The sequence below is a fragment of the Passer domesticus genome, chromosome 24, assembly GCF_036417665.1.
Source record: "Passer domesticus isolate bPasDom1 chromosome 24, bPasDom1.hap1, whole genome shotgun sequence".
Lineage (NCBI taxonomy): Eukaryota > Metazoa > Chordata > Aves > Passeriformes > Passeridae > Passer > Passer domesticus.
In genome coordinates this window covers 4,578,736-4,595,242 of record NC_087497.1, presented here as the reverse complement: position 1 = coordinate 4,595,242, position 16,507 = coordinate 4,578,736, and the positions used below count along the sequence as shown (strand labels likewise).

The window sequence follows — 16,507 nt, the reverse complement described above, 5'->3', positions numbered from 1 at the left end:
CCCCCGCCCGGCAACAGTGGTACGGTCCGCCCACGCGCGCCCGCGCCCCGGGGCAGCGCGCTGGGCGCGTCCATTCCAGGCGTGGGGGGGGGAAGAGCTGGGCTGTGTGAGGACCTCGCAGCACTTTTCAGTGTCTGGAGTGGCCTCCAGGGAAACCGGAGGGGGATCCTTCGTCACGAACTGCGGTGACGAGATCGGGAACAATAGACGTTAGGTATGAGGAGGAAGTTCTTCCTTGTGAGCGTGGCGAGGCACTGGCACAGGGTGTGGAACGCCCCGAGCCTGGAATTGCTCGAAGCCAGGTTAGATAATACCTTGAGCAACCCGCTCCGCGCAGCGAAGAACAGCTCCTTCCATCCCGCTGCTTTTATAGCAACCCCCCCCTTATATGCCATGGTACAGGCCTGTCCCCCCCTCCTTGGGCATTGGTATAGCCCGAGGGCGTCTCGCTGGCCGTCCCCAGTCACCCTTGGTACGTCCCGGACCCCCCCGCAGCCCGCCCACACTTGGACCGGCCCTCTGGCCGCACGTGCACACGGAGCCCTCCACGCCAGCATCCCCCCCCCCCCCCCCAGTGGTACAGCCCGCTCCTCCCCACTGCGGGCAGTGGTTCGGTCCTCGCGGGGGTTCCCGCGGCTTCCGCTTCCCTGAGCCTGAGGCGGGACCGGGACCGGGATAGGGATAGGGATAAGGATAAGGATAAGGATAAGGATAAGGATAAGGATAAGGATAAGGATAAGGATAAGGATAAGGATAAGGATAAGGATAAGGGCGGCAGTTCCCGTCGCAGCCCTGCTGGGGCTGTGCCCGAGCCCGCTCGCAGCCGCCGGTCTCAGCTGCGGCCACCGAGTGCCAGCGCGGTGTCCCCAGCCTCGGGTGACATTTTCTCACAGCTCAGGGAGAGGTGGATCGATAAGGATCCCTTGTGTCCCGCACAGGCTGGAGGAGATGTGTGATTGCCCCAGCTATAAAGCTGTTGCCTTCCCATTTCCCGTGCTCTGAGTGTTGAATTATTAACAGAGAGCCGTGTTTTGTACTAATTTAAGCGGCTGCTGTGCCTGGAATGTGTCTGTGCTAGTGAAGTGCTGCCTCCACACACAGTAACAGAAACCCCTGCAAAAAAAGCTTTTTTGCATTTATATCATCATGGAATACCTCAAGTTGGAAGGGACCCATAAGGGCCACCAAGTCCAACTCCTTGCCCAAACCCATCAACAAAGAAACCCGAAGAATCGTCCATGAAGGGGCAAAACTGAGGGTGAGAATAAAGCAACCAGCAAACCTTTGTCCCTCAAAATACACAAAGAAGCTGCTCAGTGCCACTTTGCTGGGTTTAATAGCTCTGCAAAGTCATAAGTGGAGTCGCATAAACTCTGATAACGACAGGCCTTAGGGCTCTTTTCTTTCCTTCTTCAGCACCGTGTGACACCACCTGATAAGAGCAGCTCCGTCCTTCAGGGACACCGAGGGCTCGTCCCCAGAGCGGGCTGCGCCCCTCAGGACCGTGAGGGAAAGCTCCGCTCCCACAGGGCACCGCTGGACTCTGGAGGCCCAGGGGACACGCTGAGCCCTCACAGCGGAACTACCCCTGTACCTCAGGGCAGCGGAGTGACCCGGGCAGGCCAAAGTCTCGGTGCCGTGGCCCGGTGCCGGTGCCGGTCCCGGTTCCCCCTCAGCCCTTCCCGCGCCTCAGCGCCGCCGCCTGGCGGGAACTCGGAGCGCGCATGCGCGGCACCGCCGGGGCGCAGTCCTGCAGCCGGCGGTTCGCGTGCGACCGCGGGTTCGAATCCCGCCCGCGCTCTTCATGCCATCGTCTGTTCTGTCACAACTTCGATTTTATGATTCTATTTACTCTTTACTGCGTTCAGTTCTGGCCCCTCAAAGGCTCGTGAAAGGTCGAAGGAAATGCCTTGCGAGAAGCGGCTGGGGAAGCTGGGTTTAGTCTTAAGAGGAGGCTTAAGGGGAACCTCATCGCTCTCCACAAGCACCTGCCAAAACCAGGCACAAAACCAGGCACAAAATGCCAGGAGCTGGTGGTGAGGTGGGGCCGGTCTCTTCTACTGTGTGAAGAGTGAGCTTACTGAGGGTAAACGGCCTCAAGCTGAGACAGGGCAGATTCGCAGGGCAGATATTAAGATTTTTTTTTTCGCCCTCTGCGCGGCCAGACATTGGGAGGGGCTGCTTGGGGAGGCGATGGAGTCACCGCATTTAGCGGCGCTGATGCTGCTGAGGGATTCCGCCAGCGCTGCGCTGACTGGATGATTTATCCTCTTCCCACATCCACAATTCCCTGCCTCCATCACCCACATCTCCCCTCACACCGCGCCATTCCCGCGGGGCCGCCAGCACAGGGCGCATGCGCGCAGCGCTCCCCCCTCACACACCGGCACCGGGAGGGGGCGGGGCTTCCCGCGCGGCACTTCCGGCGCGGGCGGTGTGGCCGCTGCGCTCCCGCCGCCGTCCCCGGCCCGGCCCGGCCCCGCTCCCCTTCCCGGGCGCCGCCTCATGCAGCGCCGCGACGACCCCGCCGCTCGTTTGTCTCGCGGACAGGGCCCCGGCGGCCGCGCGCCGCCGCGCCGACCGCCCCGTGGCGGAGGGGCCCGCGGGGCCGCCAGCGGAGCGCAGCCGCCGCCCGGTGCGGCCGCGGCCGGCGGGGCCTCAGGCGCCGGTGTGGCTGGCGGGAAGATGGAGCCCGAGAACAAGTACCTGCCCGAGCTGATGGCCGAGAAGGACAGCCTGGACCCGTCCTTCACGCACGCCATGCAGCTGCTCACCGCAGGTACCGGCGGCGCGTCCCGGTGCCCGTTCCGGGGTTACAGTGAGATACTGCCCTTCATCCGCAGAGCCGCGGCTTTTGCGTGTGTTTTACTGCTGCTTTGATTGTGTTGGTTGTGGTGTGGCCTCGGCCAGGCAGGAGAATGAAGAGAATCAAAACCCCTGAGAGGAGCGTTTAATAATTAAAATTAAAACGTGATGGTAATTTCCCTGATAAATAATGATAATTGCGATGGTCACAATTATCATTCTTAAAAATGGGGTTTTTAGAGGTATTTTGTTTCTGTAGGATTTGTTCTTCACGGTTTAGGATGGTGGTATGGGTAGCAGTGTGAGATATAGGGTAGCTTTTTAATTCTTTTGTGTTGAGGGAGAAACACGCGATGCCCAGCCCGTCCCCGAGCTGCTCCCAGTGACAGTCCGGGGGTGCAGTGTCCCTTTGGGCCCTCGGGGTGACCTGTCCTGCCCTGGGGACAGCCGCCCTCCTTCCTGCCGAGGGTTAAACACCAGGAACGCGATTCCCACAAAACCCCTAAAAACAGCGCGGGGGAGAGCGGCAGCCGTGTCCTCGCCCAAAGCAGGGCAGCCTTCCACGCCCGGGGACGGGGGAGCTGAAAACGAGCCTGGGAATGGTTCTTGTGGCCGCGCGGGGGTCGCGCCCTGCTGGGAGAGCCGAGCCGGGCTGGAGATGGCAGCCTTTGTTCTGAGCCCGGCTCGGCTCGGCTCGGTTCTGCTCGGCTCGGTTCGGCCCGGCTCGGCTGTGCTCGGCTCTGCCCGGCTGTGCCCTGCCCGGCTCGGCTCGGCTCGGCTCGGCTCTGCCCGGCTGTGCCCTGCCCTGCCCGGCTCGGCTCGGCTCGGCTCTGCCCTGCCCTGCCCGGCCCGGCTCGGCCCGGCTCGGCCCGGATCTCCCTCTGCAGTCCCGGCCCGTTCCGCTCCCCAAAACGGGACCGGTTCCAACATTCCCAACCTCTGCTGGGAGGCTCCCAGAGCAGGGATCTGCTCGGATTCCATCTCCATCGGTGATTAAAAAAATTCCTTATTTTCCATCTGCTTTTAAAATTATCATTATTATCATTATCATCATTATTTCCACCAGTGCTTTTAAAAATTATTTCTTTTCCTTATTACTATTATTATTATTACTATTATTATTGTTACTATTATTATTATTACTATTATTGTTATATTAATTTTCACTTGTGCTTTTAAAAATATTTATTTTTTCCCACCTGCCCTTAAAATTATTATCATCATCATTATTAACATGATCATAATTTAAATGTTATTATTTTTATTTTATTTTTATTATTTTATTAAAAATAATGTTATTACTATCATTATTTTTATTAATAATAGTATCATTTATTGATTTCATTTTTTACTTTTTATTGGGATTTTAAATAGTATTTATTGGAATATCTGAATGATTTTAGTTAATTGAATCATTAAATTTTATTTTAATTGATCTGATTTTAATATTATTCAACAATAATTTATTCAATAATAATTTTTAATAATACTTTATTTAATTAAATTATTTTTAATTAACAATTTAAAATTATTAATTGGAATTTTAAAAATTATTTCTCTGCCTGCTCTTTTATTTATTTGTCTTGTCAGGGCTTATAAATGCAGAGTTTTGGTGCAGCTCTGGAGGTTTTAGGAGCTTCTTTTATGCAAGGAACAATTCTTGGGAATTGCTGCCTCTCCCATTGTGCAAAAACCCGTCCCAGCATCACCCACCAGCATCTTGATCTAAAGAAATGAGTTTTTTAATCAGATTTTCCATCACTTTCGTGCTCCTGATTCATGAAATCCTGTAGCTCTGACGCCTCCCAGGCAAAGGAAATCCGAGGAGTTTGCAAATTCCCAGCAGGAGCAGCATCCCGCAAAGCCTCCTTCACCTGAGGGGGGTAATGAGCATTTAGGAGTTGGTTTTTAATTAATTAATTTTTTTATTAATTTATTAATTTCATGATTGCAGCTTTGGGAGATTTAAAACTGGAGCAGCTCCGGCTGTGGGTATTTTAAAAATAATTTTTTTCTTTTTTTTGGGAGCATTCCCAGTCCCAGGTCAGGGTGAGCTGAGCAGGAAAACAGTGAGGAAGAATTTGAGGTAAAATGGTGGATTTAGGGGATTTTTTTGCCTGGGTGAGCCCCGAGTGCTCAGGATTCCTGGGAATTTCAGCTCTGTGGTGCACAGAGCCAGCACAACTCCAGCAAAACGATTTCCAGCCTCAGGGATGATCCTGAGTGTCAGCAGAAATTGTATTCCAGCCTTTTTTCCCTTCCCAGAAGTGGGAGTTGCTCAGGCTGCCTCAGGGAGGGAGCCCGGCTGGAATTCTGCACTCATTTCTTTTAAACGACCTAAACTTGTCTAAAATCCTGTGGTGGTTTTATGTTTTTAGAGGAATATTTATGGTTTTGGCTTTTTTTGGGAGTAGAGGCCTGGCAGTGAAGGGATTCTTATGAATTCCATGGACTCTGGTATGGAAGTGGCTGCATTGAGGGTTCTGTTATCCTAAAGAGAAACTGAAAATTGGGATTTGGTGCGTTTTCAAATATAATCCACATTTCCCTCCTGGCATTTGGGGTCTGTGTGACCTTCCTTTTCCATAGGAACAAGAAAATCCTTTCTTTTCCTTGGGGTTTGTGCTGTGGACAGAGCAGGGGAGGTGTGAAGGGCACGGCCCCCTCTGCTTCCCTGCTCTGGGAAAAGGGAAACATCCCACCTGTGTGTCAGCCAGCTGTGGGGTTTGGGAATTTTTGGGAATTCTAGCCGGTTTTATTTCATGGAGAAACCCCGAGGGAAAAGAGCTGAGCTTCCCGAGGGTGTGTGAGCTGGGTCATTCCAGGAGGGGTGGGAATGGGGCAGCAGGAGGTGCTGGGGGCTCCCCCGTGGAATTCCCTGCTGGATTCGGGCCAGATCCAGGCTGTGCACCCCTGGGATGGGGAGGGGAGGGTGGGAATGTCCCAACCAGGGATCCCTGGAGAGCCCTGGGGTCACTGGGGTCACCCTGGAGCTCGTTCCACGGGGGTCCAGGCTCTCCTGGCAGAGATTCCCTCAATTCCCATCCTTCCAAGCGGATATCCTGCCCCAGACTGCCACCCGAAGCTGTCCCCTGCTCTCTCAGGCTGAGAAATCCTTTCACTTTGCGCGTTTCAGTTTCTGTTTTGTTCAACCATGGCAGCGTTCTCAGCTGCTGGCACCGCCGTGGCCATTCCCCTTCCAGGGCCGTGGCCATTCCCCTTCCAGGGCCGTGGCCATTCCCCTTCCAGGGCCGTGGCCATTCCCCTTCCAGGGCCGTGGCCATTCCCCTTCCAGGGCCGTTCCCCTTCCAGGGCCGTTCCCCTTCCCAGGGCCGTGGCCATTCCCAGGGCCGTGGCCATTCCGCTTCCCAGGGCCGTGGCCATTCCCCTTCCAGGGCCGTGGCCATTCCCCTTCCAGGGCCGTGGCCATTCCCCTTCCAGGGCCGTGGCCATTCCCCTTCCCAGGGCCGTGGCCATTCCCCTTCCCAGGGCCGTGGCCGTTCCCCTTCCCAGGGCCGTGGCCATTCCCCTTCCCAGGGCCGTGGCCATTCCCCTTCCAGGGCCGTGGCCATTCCCAGGGCCGTGGCCATTCCCAGGGCCGTGGCCATTCCCCTTCCAGGGCCGTGGCCATTCCCCTTCCAGGGCCGTGGCCATTCCCCTTCCAGGGCCGTGGCCATTCCCCTTCCCAGGGCCGTGGCCATTCCCATTCCCGGGGCCGTGGCCATTCCCCTTCCCAGGGCCGTGGCCATTCCCCTTCCAGGGCCGTGGCCATTCCCCTTCCCAGGGCCGTGGCCATTCCCCTTCCCAGGGCCGTGGCCATTCCCCTTCCCAGGCTGTGGCCGTTCCCCTTCCCAGGGCCGTGGCCATTCCCTTCCCAGGGCCGTGGCCATTCCCTTCCCAGGGCCGTGGCCATTCCCTTCCCAGGGCCGTGGCCATTTCCATCCCCACCTTTGTGGCCATTCCTACTCCTGTGGCCATTCCCATTCCCAGAGCTGTGGCCATTCCCGTTCCCACCTCAGTGGCCATTCCTGCTCCTGTGGCCATTCCCACCTCATGGCCATTCCCATTCCTACTCCTGTGGCCATTCCCATTCCTGCCCCTGTGGCCATTCCCATTCCCACCTCAGTGGCCATTCCCATTCCTGCCCCTGTGGCCATTCCCGTTCCCACCTCAGTGGCCATTCCTGCTGCAGTGGCCATTCCCATTCCTGCTCCTGTGGCCATTCCCGTTCCCACCTCAGTGGCCATTCCCATTCCTGCTCCTGTGGCCATTCCCACCTCAGTGGCCATTCCCATTCCCACCTCAGTGGCCATTCCCGTTCCTGCTCCTATTGCCGTTCCCATTCCCACTTCAGTGGCCGTTCCCGTTCCCATCCCAGGAGTTTCTCCCCCCTGTGCCACATCCCAAATCTCACCTTTCCCTCCCCGTGCCCCTTCTCCTGGCAGTGCCCTCCCTTCCCTGCCCAGCAGTGCCGGGCTGGAATGCCAGGCTGGAATGCCAGGCTGGAATGCCAGGCTGGAGATGTATTTTGGGGTGGGAAACAGTGGGATTAGGATTGCCAAATCCTTGGAATCTCTCTAGGATCTGCTTCCCCTTCCTGGGAAATCAAACCACTAGGGGAGGATGGAGGAGCCTCTGCTGTCCTGAGGTGCCACCCCCAAATTCCGTGGGGTTGGGGTTTTTTGGGATCATTCTACTTGACTTTCCAGGTAACATTTCCATTCTTACAAACCAGTGTGCTCCCAGGCCAGCATTTCCATGGATTTTATTCTTCAGGAACAGCTCAGGAGCAGCACTGCCAACCCTGGGAATCCTGCTGAGCCCATCCCTGCCCTCAGGAATCCCTGGAAGTGCCACTCGTGCTGCTGCCATTCCCGTGGCAAGCAGGGAGCCTGCTCCCAAAAATCCTCTGGAATGGCCTTGGCCGTCCCACGGCTGCTCCTGTCACATCCAGGGTGCCACCACCAGGGTTTCGTCCTTCCAGACTCCTGGGGTCTGGGGCTGCCCTGAGTTCCCTAGAGCCTGGAGTTCCCTAGAGCCTGGAGTTCCCAGAGCCTGGAGTTCCCAGAGCCTGGAGTTCCCTAGAGCCTGGAGTTCCCAGAGCCTGGAGTTCCCAGAGCCTGGAGTTCCCTAGAGCCTGGAGTTCCCAGAGCCTGGAGTTCCCAGAGCCTGGAGTTCCCAGAGCCTGGAGTTCCCAGAGCCTGGAGTTCCCAGAGCCTGGAATTCTTAAACTTGGAATTCCTGAAGTCTGGATTTCCCATAGCCTGAAATTCCTAGATCCTGGAATTCCCAGAGCTTGGAATTCCCATAGCCTGGATTTCCCAGATCCTGGAAGTCTCAAACTTGGATTTCGCAGATCCTGGAATTCCCGAAGCCTGGAGTTCCCAGAGCCTGGAATTCCCAGAGCCTGGAATTCCCAGAGCCTGGAATTCCCAGAGCCTGGAATTCCCAGAGCTTGGAATTCCCAGAGCTTGGAATTCCCATAGCCTGGATTTCCCAGATCCTGGAATTCTCAAACTTGGAATTCCTGAAGTCTGGATTTCCCAGAGCCTGGATTTCCCAGAGCCTGAAATTCCCAGATCCTGGAAGTCTCAAACTTGGAATTCCTGAAGCCTGGAGTTCCCAGAGCCTGGAATTCTCAGAGTTGGAATTGCCAAAGCTTGGAGTTCCCAGAGCCTGGAATTCCCAGTTTGGAATTCCCAGAGCCCGGAATTCCCAAAGTTTGGAGTTCCCATAGCCTGGAATTCCCAGTTTGGAGTTCCCAGAGCCTGGAATTCCCAAAGTTTGGAGTTCCCAGAGCCTGGAATTCCCAAAGTTTGGAGTTCCCAGAGCCTGGAATTCCCAGAGCTTGGAATTCCCATAGCCTGGATTTCCCAGATCCTGGAATTCTCAAACTTGGAATTCCTGAAGTCTGGATTTCCCAGAGTCTGGATTTCCCAGAGCCTGAAATTCCCAGATCCTCGAAGTCTCAAACTTGGAATTCCTGAAGCCTGGAGTTCCCAGAGCCTGGAATTCTCAGAGTTGGAATTGCCAAAGCTTGGAGTTCCCAGAGCCTGGAATTCCCAGTTTGGAGTTCCCAGAGCCCGGAATTCCCAAAGTTTGGAGTTCCCAGAGCCTGGAATTCCCAGTTTGGAGTTCCCAGAGCCTGGAATTCCCAGTTTGGAGTTCCCAGAGCCTGGAATTCCCAAAGTTTGGAGTTCCCAGAGCCTGGAATTCTCAGAGTTGGAATTCCCATAGCCTGGATTTCCCAGATCCTGGAATTCTCAAACTTGGAGTTACCATAGCCTGGAATTCCCGAAGTCTGGAGTTCCCAGCGTTTGGAATTCCTCTGCTGCTCCTTCTCCTCCCTTACATTTGAAGTTCCATTTCCAGGCGTGGAGCTGCTGCTGCTTTTTTAACTTTTCCTTCATTTTCATCAATTCCCGAATTCCCGGTGGCCCTCCCTGCCCGTTCCCAGATTTCCCGCGCTCTGGCCGGGGCAGAGGTGGATGTTGGAGCCTGGGAGCTGGGGTTTTTGGAATTTTGGGGTTTGCTGGTTTGCAGGGGGCAGAACATCCCCGTGTTTCATCTCGGCCTAATCTTTGGATTTAGCAGGAATTCATTCCTGTTTGCTTTAATTTAATTTATCAGGGGATAAAATTTATTCTGGATGTGTGGGTAAAAAACATTTCTGGTTTGTCTGCAGATGCATTTTCAGAAATTCAATTTACAAGCCTGGGGAAGTGCCTCCTATCCTAGGAAAAGGCTCAGAAATTCAATTTATAATTCTTGGGAAGTGTCTCCTTCCCTAGGAAAAGGTTCAGAAATTCAATTTATAATTCTTGGGAAGTGTCTCCTTCCCTAGGAAAAGGTTCAGAAATTCAATTTATAATTCTTGGGAAGTGTCTCTTTCCTTTGGAAAATGCTCAGAAATTCAATTTATAATTCTTGGGAAGTGCCTTCTATCCTAGGAAAAGGTTCAGAAATTCAATTTATAATTCTTGGGAAGTGTCTCTTTCCTTTGGAAAATGCTCAGAAATTCAATTTACAAACCTTGGGAAGTGTCTGTTTCCCTAGGAAAAGGCTCAGAAATTGAAATTCAATTTACTAGCTATGGGAAGTGGCTTTTCCATAAGAAATTGCTCAGAAATTCAATTTACAAACCTTGGGAAGTGTCTCTTTCCTTTGGAAAAGGCTCAGAAATTCAATTTATAGTTCTTGGGAAGTGTGTCCTTCCCTAGGAAAATGCTCAGAAATTGAAATTCAATTTACAAGACTTGGAAAGTGCCTCCTATCCTAGGAAAAGGCTCAGAAATTCAATTTACAAACCTTGGGAAGTGTCTCCTTCCGTAGGAAAAGGCTCAGAAATTCAATTTATAATTCTTGGGAAGTGTCTCCTTCCCTAGGAAAAGGCTCAGAAATTCAATTTATAATTCTTGGGAAGTGTCTGTTTCCCTAGGAAAAGGCTCAGAAATTCAGTTTTCAAGCCCTGGGCTTGCTGGTGAAATGGCACAATTTGATTTTTCACCTCTCCTGACAAAGAGCCTGAAATCAGGATTAGATGGATATTCATGATGTGATTTATTATGATCAATTTTGATTTATTATGATTAATTTGGGGTTTTTTTCTGTTGGACCAAAGGCTCAGCAGTAATTTGGGGTTGTTAAAATTAATTGACTCCAAATTTGGAGGAATTTCTCATGGATTCATTGGCCTTGAAATAAAAATTGTGATTTTATCATCCCTGGAAAGGGAAATCCAGGGCAAAAAAATGCAATTTTTCCCTCAGAAATGCCTGGAGAGGATTTTCCCTCTCCTGTGAAATGTGAATTCCCAGCAGGTCCTGTCTGCCAGTCCCTAATTAATGTCCCTTAATGAGCTCGTTCCAGCAGGTAATTGGGGCTGAGGGTTGAAATCATTCCAAATAATTCCATTTTCATTCCCACACCTGAGGGTTGAAAACCCACTTGGGGATGGTTTGGGTGAGAAATCTGAATTTATGTCGTGAAATGGAGCTGGGAGAATTTCCTGACCCGCCCCACACTGGGTTAGGAAATCTTAAAAAATCAAAATTTTAATTTAAAAATTAAATATTAAATATTAAATAAAATATTATTAAATGAGAAATTAAAAACTGGTGTTTCTATTCCAAATAATTCCGTTTTCATTCCCACACCTGAGGGTTGAAAACCCACTTGGGGATGGTTTGGGTGAGAAATCTGAATTTATTTCATGAAATGGAGCTGGGAGAATTTCCTGACCTGCCCCACACTGGGTTAGGAAATTAAAAAAAAATTAAATTAAAATGAAATACAAATTTTAAATAAAATATTAAATGACAAATTAAAAACTGGTGTTTCTATTCCAAATAATTCCATTTTCATTCCCACACCTGAGGGTTGAAAACCCACTTGGGGATGGTTTGGGGTGAGAAATCTGAATTTATTTCATGAAATGGAGCTGGGAGAATTTCCTGACCTGCCCCACACTGGGTTAGGAAATTTAAAAAAAATTAAATAAAAAATTAAAATAAAAATGAAAATACAAATATTAAATAAAATATTATTAAATAATAAATTAAAAACTGGTGTTTCTATTCCAAATAATTCTATTCTAAATCCCACACCTGAGGGTTTAAAACCCACTTGGGGATGGTTTGGGTGAGAAATCTGAATTTATTTCATGAAATGAAATAAATCTCATTTAACCCACCCCACACTGGGTTAGGAAATACAAAAAAATCAAAATTTTAATTTAAAAATTAAATATTAGATTAAATATTATTAAATAAGAAATTAAAAACTGGTGTTTCTATTCCAAATAATTCCATTTTCATTCCCACACCTGAGGGTTTAAAACCCACTTGGGGATGGTTTGGGGTGAGAAATCTGAATTTATTTCATGAAATGAAATAAATCTCATTTAACCCACCCCACACTGGGTTAGGAAATACAAAAAAATTAAATTAAAAAATGAAAATACAAATATTAAATAAAGTATTATTAAAGAATACATTAAAACCTGGTGTTCCTATCCCAAATCCCACTCTTCCACTGGTATTTATTTGGAATATTTCCAATTTAACCAAAACTCATCGTGCCTGGAGGTGCTGCCCCCACTAATTAAAGGGCAGATTTTAAATAAATTTGAGTTGGGTGATAAAAATTTGCAGATTTCCGTCCCAATTTAGCAAAAAAATAGAATTTGTATGTGTTCTGGGCTGGTTTCTTTGGGAAGGGAGAGGAATTTCCTTCTGGTGTTTGTGGGGTTTTGTGACCCCACCTCGGAAAACACAAAGCAGCATTTTTATATTCTTGTATCATTCTTAATTCTATATACCGTTTATTTGTGGTCAGAATGTATTTATATCATTTCAAATTTCTGTTATTTGTATGTTACATTATTGTCTTTGCATTATTGTTGATATTATTTCTATTTATACTAATAATTTTTTATTATTTTTAATTTTATATTATTATTTATATTTTACATTACTATTTTTGTCTTGTTGATAATTCTATTATTTCTATTCCTATTTCTACTACTATATTTTTATTTTAATTTTATATTATTATTCATATTTTACATTACAATTTTTGTATTGATGATTCTATTATTTCTATTTCTACTAATAGATTTTTATTATTTTAATTTTATATTATTATTTATATTTTACATTCCTGTTTTTGTTTGATAATTCTATTCTTTCTATTTCTATTTATACTAATATAATTTTATTATTTTAAATTTTATATTATTATTTCTATTTTACATTACAATTTTTGTATTGATGATTCTATTATTTCTATTTCTACTAATAGATTTTTATTATTTTAATTTTATATTATTCTTCATATTTTACATTACAATTTTTGTATTGATGATTCTATTATTTCTATTTCTACTGCTAAATTTTTATTATTTTAATTTTATATTATTCTTTATATTTTACATTACAATTTTTGTATTGATGATTCTATTATTTCTATTTATACTAATAGATTTTTATTATTTTAATTTTATATTATTCTTTATATTTTACATTACTATTTTTGTATTGTTATAATATTTTTAATTGCTATAATTCTATTCTTTCTATTTCTACTAATATAATTTTATTATTTTAATTTATATCATTATTGATAATCATTTTAATTTTATTTTTATTTAGAAATTGAAAAAATTCAGAAGGGCGAGACAGCCAAGAAGGACGAAGAAGAGAATTACCTGGATTTGTTTTCCCACAAGAACATGAAACTGAAGGAACGAGTTCTGATCCCTGTCAAGCAGTACCCCAAGGTGAGGCCAGAAAAATCAGAAAAAACCAAATTTTCCTCTTTTCTGGGCATTTCTGGCTGCCAGGCTGGCAGCAGGAGCGAATTCTGCTTTTCCAACCCAAACTCAGGAGATTTCTGGCAAAAGCTGGGAAGGTGTTTGGGATTCCCCCAGGCCTGCGGGGTTTTTATTTCGGATATTTTGAATTTTGGGGGGTTTGGGTTGTGGGGTGCTGCTGGGGCAGCCACTTCCATGGTGCAGCTTTTTGTATTTTTCCTTGGAATTCCTGAAGGATTTGCTGGAAAGTGCTGCAGGGGTTGGGGCTGAACCGCTCAGTTCAGCTGGAGTTTTCTGCCTGGGCTTTTCAGTCATTGAAAGAAAGGTTGGAAACTTAAATTTTCCTTTCAAGGCTTGGATTTTCCTTTTGAAACCTGAGTTTTCCTCTTGAAATTTGAATTTTCCTTTTTGAAATTTGAATTTTCCTTTTTGAAATTTGAATTTTCCTTTTTGAAATTTGAATTTTCCTTTTTGAAATTTGAATTTTCCTCTTGAAATTTGAATTTTCCTCTTGAAATTTGAATTTTCTTTTCAAAGCTTGAGTTTTCCTTTTGAAGCTTGAATTAATTTTGAGTTTTCCTTTGGAAACTTGAATTTTCCTTTGGAAACTTGAATTTTCCTTTGGAAACTTGAATTTTCCTTTGGAAACTTGAATTTTCCTTTGGAAACTTGAATTTTCCTTTGGAAACTTGAATTTTCCTTTGGAAACTTGAATTTTCCTTTGGAAACTTGAATTTTCCTTTGGAAACTTGAATTTTCCTTTGGAAACTTGAATTTTCCTTTGGAAACTTGAATTTTCCTTTCAAAACTTGAATTTTCCTTTGGAAACTTGAATTTTCCTTTCAAAACTTGAATTTTCCTTTCAAAACTTGAATTTTCCTTTCAAAACTTGAATTTTCCTTTCAAAACTTGAATTTTCCTTTCAAAACTTGAATTTTCCTTTCAAAACTTCATTTTTCCTTTGCATTTTTTTTGGTAAAATGAGGAGAAAATGCAATTTATTTTTTTTTTTTAACAATTGACAGAACATTAAAAAAAAAGTTGCTATTTTTTACCTCTGGAGCTGACTCATTTTGGTTTTTTTTTCCTTAATTTCCAGTTCAACTTCGTTGGGAAGATTTTGGGACCCCAAGGCAACACCATTAAGAGGCTTCAGGAAGAAACTGGAGCAAAAATCTCTGTGCTGGGGAAAGGCTCCATGAGGGACAAAGCCAAGGTGAGGGAGAACAAAATCCCATTTTTGGCTCAGAATCAGCAGCTCTCCCAGCATTCTATTAAACATTAAACTAGAAAAAAATTCAATTCAAGTTTAATTTAAAATTTAATTTAAATTAAATTTAATTTAATTTTAATTTAAATTTTAATTTTAATTTAAATTTTAATTTTAATTTAATTTAATTTTAATGAAATTTAATTTTAGTGAAATTTAATTTTATATGAAATTTAATTTTAATGAAATTTCAATTAAATTTAATTACATTTCAATGAAATTTAAGTTGAATTTAAAAATGGATAAAATAAGGATTATTCTCCTGAAGGGACATTCACTAAAGGGATATTTTTCCCCTCTGTAAAAAGATAAAAATCCCTTTTTTAGCTGTTCTAAAATATTTAAACTTTTCTGCTTCAGTGGAGATGTTGGAGCAATGTGTTCCTGATCATTTTTGATCACAACAAATTTGAATAAATTTGAATAAAACCACAATTTTGGTTTCTGCAGGAGGAGGAGCTCCGCAAGGGGGGGCGGAGATCCCAAATAAAAATAAAATAGAAATTAAAACTCAAATAAAACTGAAATAATTCAGTGTTTTCTGCAGGAGGAGGAGCTGCACAAGGGCGACGACCCCAAGTAAAAATGAATATAAAATTAAAATAAAATTAAAATAAAATAATGGTGTGGGTTTTTCAGGAGGAGGAGCTGTGCAAGGGCGGGGATCCCAAATAAAAATAAAATAAAATTAAAATAAAATAAAAATAAAATTAAAATTAAATAATTCTGTGTTTTTTTCAGGAGGAGGAGCTGCGCAAGGGCGGCGACCCCAAGTAAAAATAAAATAAAACTAAAATAATGGTGTGGGTTTTTCAGGAGGAGGAGCTGCGCAAGGGCGGCGACCCAAGTAAAAATAAAAATAAAATAAAAATAAAATAAAAATAAAATAAAAATAAAATAAAAATAAAATAAAAATAAAATAAAAATAAAATAAAAATAAAATAATGGTGTGTTTTTTCTGCAGGAGGAGGAGCTGCGCAAGGGCGGCGACCCCAAGTAAAAATAAAAATAAAATAAAATAAAAATAAAATAATTGTGTGTTTTTTTCAGGAGGAGGAGCTGCGCAAGGGCAGCGACCCCAAGTAACAATGAATATAAAATAAAAATAAAATAAAATAATTCTGTGGGTTTTTCAGGAGGAGGAGCTGCGCAAGGGCAGGGATCCCAAGTAAAAATAAAAATAAAAATAAAATAATTGTGTGTTTTTTTCAGGAGGAGGAGCTGCGCAAGGGCGGCGACCCCAAGTACGCGCACCTCAACATGGACCTGCACGTTTTCATCGAGGTCTTCGGGCCGCCCTGCGAGGCCTACGCCCTCATGGCCCACGCCATGGAGGAGGTCAAGAAGTTCCTGGTCCCTGTGAGTGCCCTGCTCCTCGGGGAGTCTCTCCCAAAATTCAAATGAAAATGAAAATTGATTGGTAAAATAGGGAAAGAAATGGGGAGGTTCAGATGTCTGGTGGGAGATCATCACTGGGATCTCCAGGGAGCCCTGGGATGGTGCTGGGGTCACTGGGGTGGTGCTGGGATCTCCAGGGAGCACTGGGGTGGTTTTGGGATCTCTGGGTATCACTGGGATGGTGCTGGGATCTCCAGGAGGCTCTGGGAGGTGGTGGGGTCACTGGGATGGTTTTGGGATCTCCAGGGAGCACTGGGATGGTGCTGGGATCTCCAGGAGGCTCTGGGATGGTTCTGGGGTCACTGGGATGGTTTTGGGATCTCCAGGGAGCACTGGGGTGGTGCTGGGATCTCCAGGAATTGCTGGGATCGCCAGGAGGCTCTGGGATGGTTCAGGAATCACTGGGGTGGTTTTGGGATCTCCAGGGAGCTCTGGGATGGTTTTGGGATCTCCAGGGAGCACTGGGATGGTGCTGGGGTCACTGGGATGGTTTTGGGATCTCCAAGGAGCTCTGAGATGGTTTTGGGATCTCCAGGGAGCACTGGGATGGTTCAGGAATCACTGGGGTGGTTTTGGGATCTCCAAGGAGCTCTGAGATGGTTTTGGGATCTCTGGGGAGCACTGGGATGGTGCTGGAATCTCCAGGAGGCTCTGGGATGGTTCTGGGGTCACTGGGATGGTTTTGGGATCTCCAGGGAGCACTGGGGTGGTGCTGGGATCTC

The 16,507-nt window shown here is 46.3% G+C and overlaps 1 protein-coding gene across 2 annotated transcripts in view; it reads left to right on the top strand.

Annotated features, from left to right (window-relative positions):
• The first annotated feature begins 104 nt into the window (after window positions 1-104).
• KHDRBS1 (KH RNA binding domain containing, signal transduction associated 1) overlaps window positions 105-16,507 on the top strand; it is a 25,262-nt gene continuing 8,859 nt past the window's right edge. The window contains exons 1-4 of one of the 2 annotated variants that reach the window (XM_064398520.1): window positions 105-214; window positions 12,957-13,084; window positions 14,217-14,333; window positions 15,600-15,746. In XM_064398520.1, the coding sequence (XP_064254590.1) occupies window positions 13,037-13,084; window positions 14,217-14,333; window positions 15,600-15,746 (312 nt within the window). In that variant the 5' untranslated portion in view covers window positions 105-214; window positions 12,957-13,036. Of the gene's footprint in view, window positions 215-2,415; window positions 2,780-12,956; window positions 13,085-14,216; window positions 14,334-15,599; window positions 15,747-16,507 lie in introns of those variants that run through there. The other variant, XM_064398519.1, reaches the window with a different exon arrangement.